The sequence below is a fragment of the Brachyhypopomus gauderio genome, chromosome 1, assembly GCF_052324685.1.
Source record: "Brachyhypopomus gauderio isolate BG-103 chromosome 1, BGAUD_0.2, whole genome shotgun sequence".
Taxonomy (NCBI): Eukaryota; Metazoa; Chordata; class Actinopteri; order Gymnotiformes; family Hypopomidae; genus Brachyhypopomus; species Brachyhypopomus gauderio.
The window spans coordinates 15,925,644-15,941,048 of record NC_135211.1 but is presented as its reverse complement, the minus strand read 5'-3'; the positions used below and the strand labels follow the sequence as shown (position 1 = coordinate 15,941,048).

General features: G+C 48.1%; 1 protein-coding gene across 1 annotated transcript in view; it reads right to left on the bottom strand.

The window, feature by feature from the left end:
- The window catches only part of igdcc3 (immunoglobulin superfamily, DCC subclass, member 3), a 68,401-nt gene extending 52,996 nt beyond the window's left edge, over nucleotides 1–15,405 (bottom strand). The window contains exons 1-2 of the mRNA XM_076999349.1: nucleotides 15,063–15,405; nucleotides 9,019–9,324 (exon numbers count right to left, since the gene is read on the bottom strand). Coding sequence (XP_076855464.1) covers nucleotides 9,019–9,324; nucleotides 15,063–15,126 — 370 coding nt within the window. The 5' untranslated portion in view covers nucleotides 15,127–15,405. The remainder of the gene's footprint in view (nucleotides 1–9,018; nucleotides 9,325–15,062) is intronic.

Genomic DNA, 15,405 nt, shown 5'->3' with positions numbered 1-15,405 from the left:
ATCCATGTCAGTGTCAGAGGTGATGTCTTCTAGCAGGCTAGCATGGTCTACTCTTTGTGCATGTATGACTCATGTTTTTGTGCACAGATGCCAAACAAACTGTGTGTCCAGGAATGGAGAGAGCTGTCTCCAGCTTCCTCTTCACACAGCTCCAGGGAGACAGCAGATAAGATACCGGTAGATGCTTGCGAGTCTCTGGATCTGCTCTGATACCGATGTCTTTCTCTTCTCGTGCTCTCTCACTCTCTCTCTCTCTCTCTTTCTGTCTCTCTCTTTCTCTCTCTGTCTCAGATTGTCCTTTGCTACTTGACCGTTGCTGTATTTTCTTTTTAACACTGAAATAATTTTTCGCTTTGTTACCATTATGTCACATGTCTCCTGACTATAAAACGTAATGCTGCTATGAATCAGACCACCCGATCACAGTGACCTGTATATGTTATAATGTTGCTTATCCTCTGATAGCAGAGAGTTGGGATAACAGAGGCTTGGCACTTATCCAGGGGCTGAAAAGGACACGAGAGACATTATCAACCAGCAGGAGACCAAAGTACCACACACACACACACACACACACACACACACACACACACACACACACACACACACACACACACACACACACACACACACACACACACACACACACACACACACACACACACACACACAACGAGCTCAGCCATATCGCAATATTATCCCTGGCAATCTCACACTATAAAAAACTGAGCAAAAGACAATGATAACACACAAAAAAATATTGGGGGGGGGAGAGACTGAACCAGATAGCAAGGTCTGAGGAAGCAGTCAAAGGCTGGCAAGGCAGACAGAAGAGCCGAACTTTGCAGCTGTCAAGACAGACAGTAGCAGAGGTGGTGAGGAACGTCAATGGAATAAAAGGGTTTTTTAAAAAGTTCACTCTGAACAATGGATTCCAGAAGTCCATGGACTCCAGAAGTTGTTTCGTGCTTCTGACGGACGCCAACCGCACCCTCGGGACACAGCCGCCCGTCAAGTCACATGACCGGCTCTGAGCGCACTAACATGCTGTTTACAAGCAAAGCGGCACAAACAATGCCTTTGTATGTCTTTATAAGGATAACCAACAGAGTCCTATTTTTAGTGTCATTTTATATTCTCAGTGGACTGGTGTTTCAGACAGTATGTCTGGGTCTCCTTTCTGAAGGATGTCTGTGGGGAAATGGGCCATGGATAGACTAGGTTTACTCTGGATTAGGAAAAAACAAGCATAATGAATGACTTTCTCCTCTTCTGTTCTGTTCTCCTCTCTTCTTCCTGTTATCTTTCCTTCTCTGCCACTGTTCTGTTCTTCCTTTCGTGCGCGGAGATGCTCAGTTTGTATCTGAAGGTCCAGTGTGGCCTCCAGGCCAGTGTAGCGGTGCTGTCCAGTCCCAGGGAAGAAGGAGGGGTTACCATGGGCTGGCCAGACAAAGAAAACGAGGATGAAGGTGATTGATGAAGATGAGGTGAAGTAAGAAGCAGGTGAACCAAAGGGGGAGGGAGGAATATAAAACAGAGGATGATAGAACAGAGTGAGATAGAGAGAGAGAGAGAGAGAGAGAGAGAGAGAGAGAGAGAAAGAGAGAGAGAGACAGAGGGGGGGACATTTCCTCATCCTTCTTGCTGCATCTGGCTATACAAGTCAACACAATGTCCTGGATTTGTCTACCAAAGAGGCAACATTCACTACATGTATTAATTTATTCACTATTATTGATATTACTAGTGGTGTCTACGCCATCAGGCTCATCCCGTCTGATTCTAAATGCTTCAAAGATGTGACACACTTTGAGATTTTGAACCTAGTAAAACTAACACTCCTCAAACATAAGAAACATGTCTATCAACTCAAACATTTTTCTCAAATAACTATTCACATGGAATATCTCATCTAGCACAGAACAGCACACCCTCTAAAACCAGCAATAAAATCTGCTCCCCAGACACCACAGTTAAGCAAACCTTCTTCTCTTCTTGAGATGAGCAAGATAACTTTCTCAAATTCCACAAATGAAAAACCGTACCTTCTCAAATAACCTAAAATGGGTATTTCACAACTTTAACTAACCAGACCAACAAAGTCAAAGCCTGAACCCGCCCAGTCTAGGAAGAACCAGGATGTGACCACGCCAGCAGATCAAACGCACCAGCTCAACCAGCTCATACACCGTGTGCTGGTCTACCTCCCCCACTCAAACAGACAGATTTAAACCTGTACAAACGTTTAAACTGGTGTGATTGGCCATCCGCTTCTGTTCAAGTGCCATGTTTTCCCCCACAATCCCCTCTTTCACAGTCTCTCTCTTTTTTTTCATTTTTTGTCTGCTTAAACTTGCAGTCTTGATTCTACAAATACCCATACAGGACAGCACTGGTCAATTACACCACACGATGCTCAGCAGGATGGCCAGGGAAGGAGAGAAGGTAAATTCTAACTTAACAAAGCTTAAACTCTTTCCAATTACTTTTAAAGAATGGCACAAAGGCTTGTGCTATCAGCAGATCCCCCAAAAGCTATTGGGTGACCGGGGCTTTTTTGACTGGTTGCTAGGCAACACGAGTGGGAGGGGTAAGAGCTGGGAGGCACAGAATAGCAGTGCTCAGTCCACTCTACTGTCCCTGTGTTTCTTTCAGATGATGAAAAGCTTCCTGAGACCAAGCTAATGAGAGGAGAGAGGGAGAGAGAGTGAGACACAGAGAGAGAAAATGAAAGTATAAGAATGAGGGAAAAGCTAGAGAGAAAGAGATTAACAGAAAGAGTATGAAAGGCAGCAGAGAGACAGAGAGAGAGAGAGAGAGATGGAGAGAGACTGAGAGAGACAGAGAGAGAGAGAGAAAGAGAGAGAGACTGAAAGCAGTGCCAAGGAGAAGTCAAAGAAGACAAAAAAAATCCACAATTTAACAAAGATTTGTATTTTCCGGAAAAGGCTGGTCACTGGAGAGTGCCCAGGAAAATGGCATGAGGAAAGCTTTATGAAGGAAAGCAGGCGTGTGTGGGTGGGGTGGGTGGAGCAGGTGGGGTTGAACGATGGTTGTGTGCAGGCGTTTCTCTTTATCTGAGTGAGGGTGTAGAGAGCCCTCACTAATCACAGCCTGCTCTTGGCCATTCTCACCGGTGTTACAGGGGTCCCAAAATGGCCACATTACACAGTGGTTCAAATTGAGTAAGAGCACAAAAACGACAAAAAAGGAAGAAAACGAATGGAGACTGAAGCAGAGAGAGACAGAACGTAAAGGCCACGGTGTAGATCTGTGTCACTGCGCTCAGCGCTGGAGAAAGGGCCCGGCTCCTGGGCGTCGGCGTGCCGCTGAAAGCCTGAAAGAGCCGGTGTGGGGGTGGAGAGGGTGAGGGTGGGGGAGGAAGCCCTCCTGAACGCTAAATACGCCCGGCTGGTGGTGAGCCTGCAGGCTGAGTGGGGGCCACCGTGTCAGCTACACGTCTGGCAGCTCGCGGCCACAGCAGAGGGTCCGCCAAGCGTGTATGGACACCGTCAGTCCAGCACAGGGACAGGATGTGAGTTGCTCTCTGAGATCTCTAAATGTCCTTTACAGTTTACAGTTTCTTTATAGTTTCCAAGTGTGCTTTAGAGTTTGTGGAAAAGGACAAATAGGACAAGTCAAGGAGGAGACGCTCTCCATCTTTTCTCAAGTCTTCCACTCCCCTCCCCTTTTCCCCCCTTTCATCTCCTTAAAGAGGAATTGCTCACTCTTTTGATGTTGTGTCGCATCGCCTGCTATGGCCACCCACACTGGGCCACAGAAGCTTGGCGTGAGGACTAGACACAACGCACAAAGGAGAGGTGGGGTAGGGAGAGGTGGGGTAGGGAGAGGTGGGGTAGGGAGAGGTGGGGTAGTGAGAGGTGGGGTAGGGAGAGGTGGGGTAGAGAGAGGTGGGGTAGTGAGAGGTGGGGTAGAGAGAGGTGGGTAGGGAGAGGTGGGTAGGGAGAGGTGGGGTAGAGAGAGGTGGGGTAGTGAGAGGTGGGGTAGTGAGAGGTGGGGTAGAGAGAGGTGGGGTAGGGAGAGGTGGGGTAGAGAGAGGTGGGGTAGTGAGAGGTGGGGTAGGGAGAGGTGGGGTAGTGAGAGGTGGGGTAGAGAGAGGTGGGTAGGGAGAGGTGGGTAGGGAGAGGTGGGGTAGAGAGAGGTGGGGTAGTGAGAGGTGGGGTAGTGAGAGGTGGGGTAGGGAGAGGTGGGGTAGTGAGAGGTGGGGTAGGGAGAGGTGGGTAGTGAGAGGTGGGGTAGGGAGAGGTGGGGTAGTGAGAGGTGGGGTAGAGAGAGGTGGGGTAGGGAGAGGTGGGGTAGTGAGAGGTGGGGTAGTGAGAGGTGGGTAGGGAGAGGTGGGGTAGTGAGAGGTGGGGTAGAGAGAGGTGGGGTAGTGAGAGGTGGGGTAGTGAGAGGTGGGTAGGGAGAGGTGGGGTAGAGAGAGGTGGGGTAGTGAGAGGTGGGGTATTGAGAGGTGGGTAGTGAGAGGTGGGGTAGTGAGAGGTGGGGTAGAGAGAGGTGGGGTAGTGAGAGGTGGGGTAGGGAGAGGTGGGTAGTGAGAGGTGGGGTAGTGAGAGGTGGGGTAGGGAGAGGTGGGTAGGGAGAGGTGGGGTCGTGAGAGGTGGGGTAGGGAGAGGTGGGGTAGAGAGAGGTGGGGTAGTGAGAGGTGGGTAGTGAGAGGTGGGTAGGGAGAGGTGGGGTAGAGAGAGGTGGGGTAGTGAGAGGTGGGGTAGTGAGCATCCGTCCACTTCTTTTTAAAAAAGGAAATATAGATTTTGCTTCATGTCCCAACAATGCCCAGGGTGGGAGGTTCACAGGCCTTACAGAGTGCCGTGATCCACAGATCAGAGCCCATCTCCAGCAGAACACCTGGAGGGCCTATTAGAGGCTCATTGATTGGACACGGTGGAGACAATCAGGGACAATCTCGCCTCGTGTCCTCGCCAACATCAGTAGCGGCCGCTAGACGCGATCACAGCCGCGGTGGGGGCCTTTGTTCCAGTCACAAAAGAGAAGGGCCTGTCAGATAAAGGCACAGAGGAGCTCGGTGATGATGGTTGGAGGGTTGCTGGGGTTGAGGGGGCGGGGCACTTCTCTCTAGGGGCCTGTCTCACTGCTGCTCCCGCAACGGGGTAAGGGGGTCGTTTACGAAGAGGCCACATCCCGAGGCTCTCCTCTTCACTCAACACACTCATCAGCCCCCTTCCTGCTTCTGCGTCAGCATGCCACACACACACACACACACACACACACACACACACACACACACACACACACACACACACACACACACTCCCACTCACACTCACACACACACACACACACACACACACACACACACACACACACTCACACACACACACACACACACACACACACACACTCACACTCACACACACACACACACTCACACACACACACACACACACACACACACACACACACACACACACACACACACACACACTCCCACTCACACACACACACACACACACACACACACACACGCTCACGCTCACGCTCACACACACACACTCACACACACACACACACACACACACACACACACACACACACACACACACACACACACACACACACTCACGCTCACGCTCACACACACACACTCACACACACACACTCACACACACACACACACTCACACTCACACTCACACACACACTCACATACACACTCACACACACACACACACACACATACATGAGTGTGTACTGGCACACATACACACAGATGCACGCCCACACACACACAAACACATACACATATGCGGATACACACAGACAAACACATGCACACAAATGCACACGCGCACAAATGCACTCACACACAGACACACAAACAGACACACACACACACACACACACACACATGCGTACAGGCACCATTGCTCCGTTGCCTCCCACGTACTTTCGTATTATGGAGCCCGCTCTCTGTAAGTCTGCCCCTCAGCCCAGCGATCGGGGGTCAAAAGGTCACATTGCGACACAGAAACAAGAAACATAAGCCCTGACTATTATTCACAAAGCACACGCCACTGAAAAGAATTACTATGACCGCTGGACCAGAAAGAGGGAAAATATTGGTTTTCCTAGTTCACAGCCTCTACTGCCGGACAGGGCGTTTCAGTCACTGTGGAGAGACCCTTTCAGCTGTGATTCCCTTGTCATGAGAGGCTATCATCTTTATTCATGAGCTAATAATTCCTCACCCAGATTTTCATTTTGTTGTATTTCATATCTACTTCAGATCATAATAACAATTAAATTATTCACACTGTACTGTAGTAGCTCTTCACGTAATGTTCTCTCTCTCTCTCTTTTCCCCTCCTATAATGCATCTGTTCCACTTTCTCCACACACACACACACACACACACACACACACACACACACACAACTCATCTGCCGAATGCAAATTAGTCAGCTAAAAGCCATGGCGAGATGCACAGATATGCGTTAATACATATGACAATAATACAGCGTGAAGCTGTGGCAGCATCAAAATGAAAGAATAAAAGAATCAATACATTTATAAAAAGAAAAAAAGAGAGAGAGAGACAAGAACGGGCGGGAGAGATGATGTCCTTTGATGTGCTCCATACGTTCCACAGGGAAAGATGGCCGCAGTTCAGGACAAACGCAGCTGCCTTTGCCCTGTGGCTGTGCGGCCCCCTCCTCCTCCTCCAGCCCAACGACGTGTCTATGGGGGGAGGGGGGAATGGGGGGGGGGGGGGGGGGTCCCTGGGACTCCTCGGCGCCTGGGACGGGACGGGTGGCACCGTTGCCACCGTCCTGCTGAGACTGGAGCCGGAGCGGACGTGCGTCTGTGTGTGTGTGTGTGTGTGTGAGAAACAGAGTGAAGTGTGTGTGCATGTGGGTGTGTGTGTGTGAGTGACTGAGTGTGTGAGACAGGGAGTGGAGAGAGAGAGCGTGATTGTGTATGCGGGTGCGCGTGTATTCATGAGGCCGCGTGTGTGTGAGCGTGTCTGTGTATATATACGCATCTGTGTGAGATGCCTTTCTCTGTCCGGTCAAAGCTGCCCTGTGTGTTCAGTGAATATTCAGTGTTCTGAAGTTAACAGCAGGCATATGTGTGCTGCATGAAGAATGGTCTGAGTCTTGCCCAGGGCTGTGATTCTATGACCTAGGGGTCATGAGCCCAAGACATTCAGATATTCATTCAAATGTCTTTCATGTTCCTCTACAAGGTAATAAGCAGTTGGACCTGTAAGCTCTTTTTTCTTTTCTGCAGTAAAATCAATCAATAGCTGAGGGGCAATTTGTGCATGCAGCAGCATAAAAGGAACAAAAACAGAGAAAGAGAGAAAGAGAAAGAGACAAACAGAAAGCTCTGCTGTGTCCTTCTTGTCAGCGTCCCCAGTGTGATGACATTAATACTGCCAGGATCGTTCTAATTAACACAGTGTGTAAGTGCTGCTAACCACAGCCCTGAGCATAATGGTGCCAGCCTCCATGCCAGACTCTACCATCCTAACTCCCCGCTAGCAGTTCTGCAGAGTTGAGGGGATCTTCACACCACACACTGCCTTCAGGGGAGATCTTCACACCACACACTGCCCTCAGGGGAGATCTTCACACCACACACTGCCCTCAGGGGAGATCTTCACACCACACATTGCCCTCAGGGGAGATCTTCACACCACACACTGCCCTCGGAGGAGATCTTCACACCACACATTGCCCTCAGGGGAGATCGTCACACCACACACTGCCCTCGGAGGAGATTTTCACACACACACTGTCCTCCACACAGCTGAGGAGACCCTCACACCACCCAATGCCCTCTACAGAGTTGGGGAGACCCCAACACCACATAATGCCCTAGGAGGAGATCTTCACACCACACACTTCCACAGAGTTGAGGAGACGCACCCACACTGCCCTCTGAGACCTTCACACCTCACACTGCCCTCCATGGAGCTTTGGAGACCCCACACCACACCACACCACACACTGCCGTCTCCTCACTCCCTCTCACTGGTCCACATCTGTGTTAGCAGACAGCAACATGTGAGAAACTCACATGATATTTTATTATTGTTTTTTTTTTTTACAGACAGGACATGATCCTGGCCAGAATGCCAACTGCATTCCGGCAGTCGCTCAGCAGGAGGGCGGGACCAGAAAGGAACGGCTCCGCCCCCTTGTTCAACAGCCATCTCGCTGGCAGCCAAGATTATCGTTCTCCGACAAAAGGGGCTTGAACAAGGATCCCAGTGTGCGGGGATTACACATCAGCACTCTGATACATGGGCGCCAGATCTCGCCATATTCATCACAACCCAGGTGGCAGCGTCAAAGTGTCGCACAAAAGTGTACCATGGAGTTTACCTCCACAGTGTGCACAGTGCACAGTGTGCAAATCAGGCTTGCCTTTCTTTGATTTAGATACATACAGATGGGCATTTGTGTGGAACAGTCAGATCAGAGTTTGTCTGCATAGTGTCTGCGAGTCACTCTGCCTCAGTTGTTCTGTTAATCTAAACTATCTGCTGCAAAATGGACCGGTCTAGAAATATATTTTAGAAACAGAAAGTCTAACAGCAGGTTTAACAAACATGTCTCTAATCATCACATATTCAGAAATCTTCAAGGTATTTAAGATTGTTATTTCAGTTTTACTCTACTAACATTCTTGAGTAAAAAAAATGGGTCAGGTACAACTTAAACTGCACGATGGCAGACCGTCCAGATACCGAGTCCTTCAGCACAGAAGTTCACATTTAGGACAACAATGATCCTGTTGCTCCATCTCTTGCTGGCAATAACAAATGCTGCTGTTTAATCCAGCTATTAATCTATTATATCAAAAAGCCATCAAGAGAGCAGTGATATGAATGTAGTGAGTATGTGTGTGTGTGTGTGTGTGTGTGTGTGTGTGTGTGTGTGTGTGTGTGTGTGTGTGTGTGTGTGTGTGTGTGTGTGTGTGTGTGAGCGTGCGTGTGTGTGTGCGTGCGAGCAGGTGCTATGCTACTCACTGGCAGCCTGGACTTTAGCCTTGCGGCTCACGACCAGCCCAAAGGAGTTCTGGGCCACACATTCGTAGTCCCCCTCGTCGGATGAACCGTCGAACTTGGTCCTCTGGAAGTGACCAATCAGCAGTGAGCCATTGGCAAACATGGAATAGTTCTCATCCTGCAATAGAGGCGCTCCATTCCGCCTCCACTGTGTGGTGATTGGTGGAATTCCTTCCGCCTGGCAGTGCAGCATGAGGGGCTGTTCCTGCACCGCAATGATGTCACTGGGCTCCATAGTGAAAGACAGTTCAGCTCCAGTTACAGTGCCTGCAAACACACAGATTTCATATATGTTATAAGGGATCCCTTTCCAAAAACAATACCAATAGTTTTAGAAAATCAATAGTTACTGCTCAGTAAGCCTAACAATAACTCAGCATACACTTCCATTATAATTTCTGAAATATCATCTCAAGTTGCAAAGATGATCATTAACTAAAGGCCTAAACAGTGAAAAACAGAGATGGAAATGTCTAGAACTACCTTGACTACATCTTCAAAAGCTAATTGTTCTGATAGAAATTGTGTGTGTGTGTGTGTGTGTGTGTGTGTGTGTGTGTGTGTGTGTGTGTGTGTGTGTGTGTGTGTGTGTGTGTGTGTGTGTGTGTGTGTGTGTGTGTGTGTGTGTGTGAAAGGACAAGGACAATGTTTTAAATCAGAGCCTTAAGAAGGAGTGAGCAAAATGTAGAGTGTGTTAGAGGAAGAGAATGAGAGAAAGAAAAACAGACAGACAAACAGGTAGACATGCAGGTAGATAACATACAAAAGCATGAGAAAGACCTAGAAGAAAGAGCAGTGTGAGAAAGAAAGAAAGAAAGAAAGAAAGAAAGAAAGAAAGAAAGAAAGAATGAACGTGAATTGTCCAAGGGATACTTTGCTTTCCACTGGTAACCAGGTAATATTTCAACACCACCAACAGAAGGAAGGAAAGACTCCCTTTCAGGCAGGGGGAGCAAAAACAAGCAGAAAGGCATACCAAGTAACCCTTCTCTCTCTCTCTCTCTCTCTCTCTCTCCCTCTCTCTCTCTCTCTCTCTCTCTCTCTCTCTCCCTCTCTCTCTCTCTCTCTCTCTCTCTCTCTCTCTCCTTTATCTCTCCTAACTGAACTTCATGGGCAAATGTACCCGTGCATTCTGGGACTGCCCCTGAAGTGGTCGGAGTTGGAGAGCCCCGTGAGCAGAGGTCCTCTCAGGGTGTGCTTTTTGCAGCACACCCCAACCTCCATGTCTAACCCCACCCCCAACCCTTAACCCCACCCCCAACCCCAGCTCCAGTCAGACTCTACAGCCCATGGGCAGGGGCTCCTCATGCCTACTGCCATCAGCACCTGAAACCCAATCCCCCGCGATGAGACGGGTGGGGCACCAGGCTCGGTGTCACTGGGTCTTGATTTGTCCCTTCTTCCCTTCCACATCACAGCTGTGAAAACCCCCTCCAGTGTCAGGACTGAACAAGACAGAACTGCTTATGACTCTTCTTGATGTGTGTGTGTGTGTGTGTGTGTGTGTGTGTGTGTGTGTGTGTGTGTGTGTGTGTGTGTGTGTGTGTGTGTGGTGTACTCTTTCCACTGCTGTGTTACAAAACTTTTCTGCCATGTGTAATTTTATGTTTGCTAAACGTGTGTGCACCTTTATGGCTTCTGAAACAAATTTCAACACTCGAATAACTGAAATATTTATTACAGTCAAGATGTCAAAAAAGGAAAAAAAAACATTTAGCATGATCTGTAATGAACAACAGCCTCGTCTGATCTTATACGGAGGATGTCAGAAGAAAAGCTACGACCGTTAAACCCGTATGAATTCCTTTGAACTTGCAGTTGTGAGACCCTGCCGCCTTTTCCGACCCAGCAGACATCTCTCCTCTCCATGCAGCAGAGTTCCTGGGGCATCACTCTTGTTCAGTTCCCCAACAAGGAGCATCTCCAGTGCAGATGTGACCTTTGGCCCAGAGGCCCCAAAACTGGGGGCTCGTGACAGTGTGACCGGCCATCATCTCACTCCTGGCAAAGATGGCCGTGCTCTGCATGTTTATGTTGAGTGCCAGACTGGTTACGCAGGGGCATCTGCTAGATCACCAGTAAAGAAATCCAGCAGATATTTGCTGTTTGATTTATAATAAAGCTGTTTTAAAAGACTCGTAGTCAGCTATACAGATTCATACTGTAGAGCTGCAACAGGACACTAGCAGTATGTGTACAGTCATTGTGCAGATTCTAACAATGGAACAGGGGGCACTGATTACACTGAACTGAACCCCTAATCCCCTTGAGCTGAGAAAGATGGAGGGAAAGATGGAGGGAAAGATGAGCGGAGAGCACAGCTGTGCAGAGCAGCAAAAGCGATCTACCAGTCCCTGCACTCACAGCTGGATTTAAGCATGCATGCACACATGCACTTAATGCACTTATGCACAGGCACGCGTGCAAATAGGCGCATGCATACGCGCACACGCACACACACAGATGAGAGTCTGACTCAACATCCTGGCTTTCCATCAGTGTAAGAACAGCACATCTCTGATATACGACAGACAGAGACAAATGTGCCATATAGAACCATCTGGCGTTACTGCAGGATAAAATCCAAGACAAAAAATGGATTAAACAGCATCCATTAAAGCCAAATACAGCACACATTCCCCACATTTCAACAGATCTCTTAGGGAGGCCAACTACACCACGCAACTGGGGAAAATATTAGAACAACAAATTCTGCACTCCCTATTGTTTTGGTGTGTGTCATGCTAAACAATTCAAACACCAAAAGGTTCATTAAAAAAATTTTGCTCATTCCAGCATTCCACTAGTTATGAAATCTGCACGCAGGCCGGAGCTTCTGTGGCCCTTTAAACGTGGCTGCGCTCCCGTACACACTTTCAGCCAACAAAAGCTGTGGCATGGCAGAGCAGGGAGAGCCGGTCTCACTGGCCTCAAGCCCTTAACCATTCAGAGCCGCAATTCAGTCAGTGCTCCAGTCAAAATAGCAGCTCTGAAGACACTAGCCCTATAGTCCTTCATGACCTTGAGTCACTGAGAGATTCTGTGGCACATTCTTAGAGAGCTGACGTGCATACGCGCGCTCACACACACGTCCTCATCCTCAAACATCACGTATATCTCACTCCGAATCCCAGTCGCTCTGTGAACTGACGAGGGAGGTTCAGAGGTCGTTTTTGTCTCACTTTATATTTTCCGTGAACTATTTTCTTCTGTGTTCTCTGAATACAACTGGCCACGCAACAGATGAAGGGATCTTTGCAATTTGCTATGATATCGCATGAACGGCTCACACACACACACACACACACACACACACACACACACACACACACACACACACACATACTCTTCTTTGCAGTACTCCCTGACCATCCTTCAAAATCCAGGTGGCTTGTTTTTACTGCGCTTGTTCAGATGGAGCAGCCTATCAGGCAGCCTGCCACACAGGCTCCTGCCTACACTTACACCTGCTAAAATCACATTACACCAGAGGTGGGCATTCCAGGTTCAGAAAGTAAAAGTCCTTCCCAGGATTTTATTCAAGCTTGCTGGATTTTCCAATTAGTGGCAGGTAAAATTAGTGGAATCAACACAATCCAGGAATCCTGAGCAAAATCCTGGTGAGGACTTTTACTTTCTGAACCCCATCACCATGACCCTAAAATGACCACCAACGAACAAGAATGCCAGTTATTTTAGCCTTAAAGTAAAATATAAAGATGAACAACATTCATCAGTTAGTTCATTAACTCACATTAAGAAGAAAATGTGTTGTATTGCTATGCTTGTTTTCCACCCCCAGACTTCCACAAAGGTAAATTATTAATCAATGGAATTCTTTTTGATCTCATTAAGGACACGTCTTCAATCTGTGGCTCAGAGGGGATACTCTACTCTCTCTTCCTCACTCACTCTCTCTCTCTCACACACACACACACACACACACACACACACACACACACACACACACACACACACACACACACATATTTTGCTATTCTTAACCTGTGTGTGTGTGTGTGTGTGTGTGTGTGTGTGTGATTAGGTCCAATAATGAACATCTATTATTTAACAAAACCAGTCGACATTATAACTCTTCACTTTAATACAGTTATGTGTTTTACTCACATTGTGTGGGTGCAATTTAGCAAATTGACATATCCCTGATATCTGTAATTTTTGACAACAATCACAAAAAGTGAGTAAATTGCAGGTGCCAAAGCCAGCGGAGAACAAATCATTTACCGCCCATCTCTCGCACGTGCTGCTGCGACTCCCTTACATATAGCCACACACACAAATCACAGGTATTAGGTAAGTGCGCGAGGTAAAGCCGTTTGAGAAAGCCCACACGAGCCGCTAATGCACACACGTGACATTAAACACGGGAGCACGCGCACCGAGCTCACGCTGCTTGGCAATGAAATGGAGTAAACCATGATTATGGCTGGCGGCATCCCGAGCGCCCCTCTACTACTAGGGTCCGCGCCTCGCATTCATCGGCACAGGCTGTCAATCACGGTGCACAAAGGAGAAGGAGAAATTTGAAAAGGACAGAGAACCAGGCTTGAAGTTTAATCTTTCCACGTGACCCCTGGAGCAGGCTGGTAAGAGTCCCCGTCTCCGCCGCCTCCCCTAGCATTTACGACAACGGATAGACGATACAAAGAGACAGTCCATCAGAGCCACTGCCTTCCCTGACAGATAATGGCCACAAACCGCTCAACGGGGCGAGAGACAGCAGAAATATTTCTGCTGGGGACGCACATAAGAGTATTTAAGGTCAGCACTTGCTTGGAAGACTAGGATATGACTGAGACGTACCATCACCACTTTAAAATGTTCAGTTCTTCATACCCACCTATCAGTATCAGTAAATAACCATTGGACTGTCACGTTCTAAACTGCAGAGACGCACAAACGCATCAGTGTCGAGGAACACATTAGGGAGAACCTTCATAAACATTCAAATACAACAAGCAGAAACAGCTAGTGGAGGAAAACACAGATACGCACTCCACATTCGTACATAGTGCTGCAGGTGAAATACCGTTCCTCAGGTAGGGATATTATAAATGCAGCTATACAACGACATAAATTATCAGCCGCATTTCCAGTGCGCAGCACCCTAACAATAAGGTAAAACACGCAGAGAGCTCCCAGATCCAGAGCTGTCCACACACGACACACGGGGGTGGGGTGTGTGTGGGGTGTGTGTGTGTGGGGAGGGAGTGGGGGGTAGTCTCTCAATAAAGGCACTAGGCCAAGTATAAGCATACTGTAGCAGGACACTACAGCATTTCAGATGAAGTATAGCCAAGTACATATGCACACACTAAAAAACGAATCTCCCCCCCCCCCCATCCCAGCAGCCGTGTTTACATCCAAGACAGATGACCTTGCATGAACATATAAGTAATCTTTATCTTTACACTAAATGTCAAATTTAACACTATATACAGTTCTAAAAATAACAAATGTATTAACTACAGGTGATTTAAACCACTTAAACCATATCTAAACTTAGGCAGTAAAATTGTAAATAGTGAAATTGGAGTTTTTCAATTAATCTCTGATCTATTAGTATTACTATGAGCTGGCTACAGTTTTGGACTGATTATAACGCTTCAGATGAAAGATTGGCTGATTGGTTGGCCTCAAGGCTCGATGCATTTGACACTAAAATCAGTGCCGAGATCACCGACACACTGCACGCAGCCTTCACATCGCGGGGCTGAAACGTGGGTCATCAAGTTTACGCAATCCACCCATCGCCCAATATAATCAATCCTTTAATTCTGCAGTCGCTTCAGCGCACCCGTGCTCCTCTAAAAGGGTAACGTGATTAACGCCACGGCCAAGTTCACGGTCAACCGGGATGGTCAGCGCAACGCCCATTAACCGTGTGGGGCTCCTCAGCGTTGGCTATGAGAAGGGTTGGTCACCCCAAAAGAGGTGTTACTCGTACGTCGCGTGATTGCTATTAATGTGTAAGAAACACTTACCAACAAAGACGACTAGATATATTCCAAGTGTGCCTGCAGCCAGGCGGCGCCTCTTGGTAGCCATTTAAACTCTTTAAAATTGTCCGTGAAAGAGGAAAACAAAGCAAGACGGAAAGAAAAGCGGTTTTCTGGCTAGCTCATCCAGTTAGGATTGGTGGTTGGCGGGGGTCGTTCATGCTTGCGCCATTTTGCGCATTTATGAGGAATCTGTCACCATGTCGTGCTCGGTCCCCCTGAACGCGCTTCTGTCCTCGCTGTGTGTCTCCCAACGTTCAGGCGTCCACGTTCTCGCTCTCGATACCAACGGCCGTTCCTCGTATCCTAGTTTCTGTCATAGCCACCC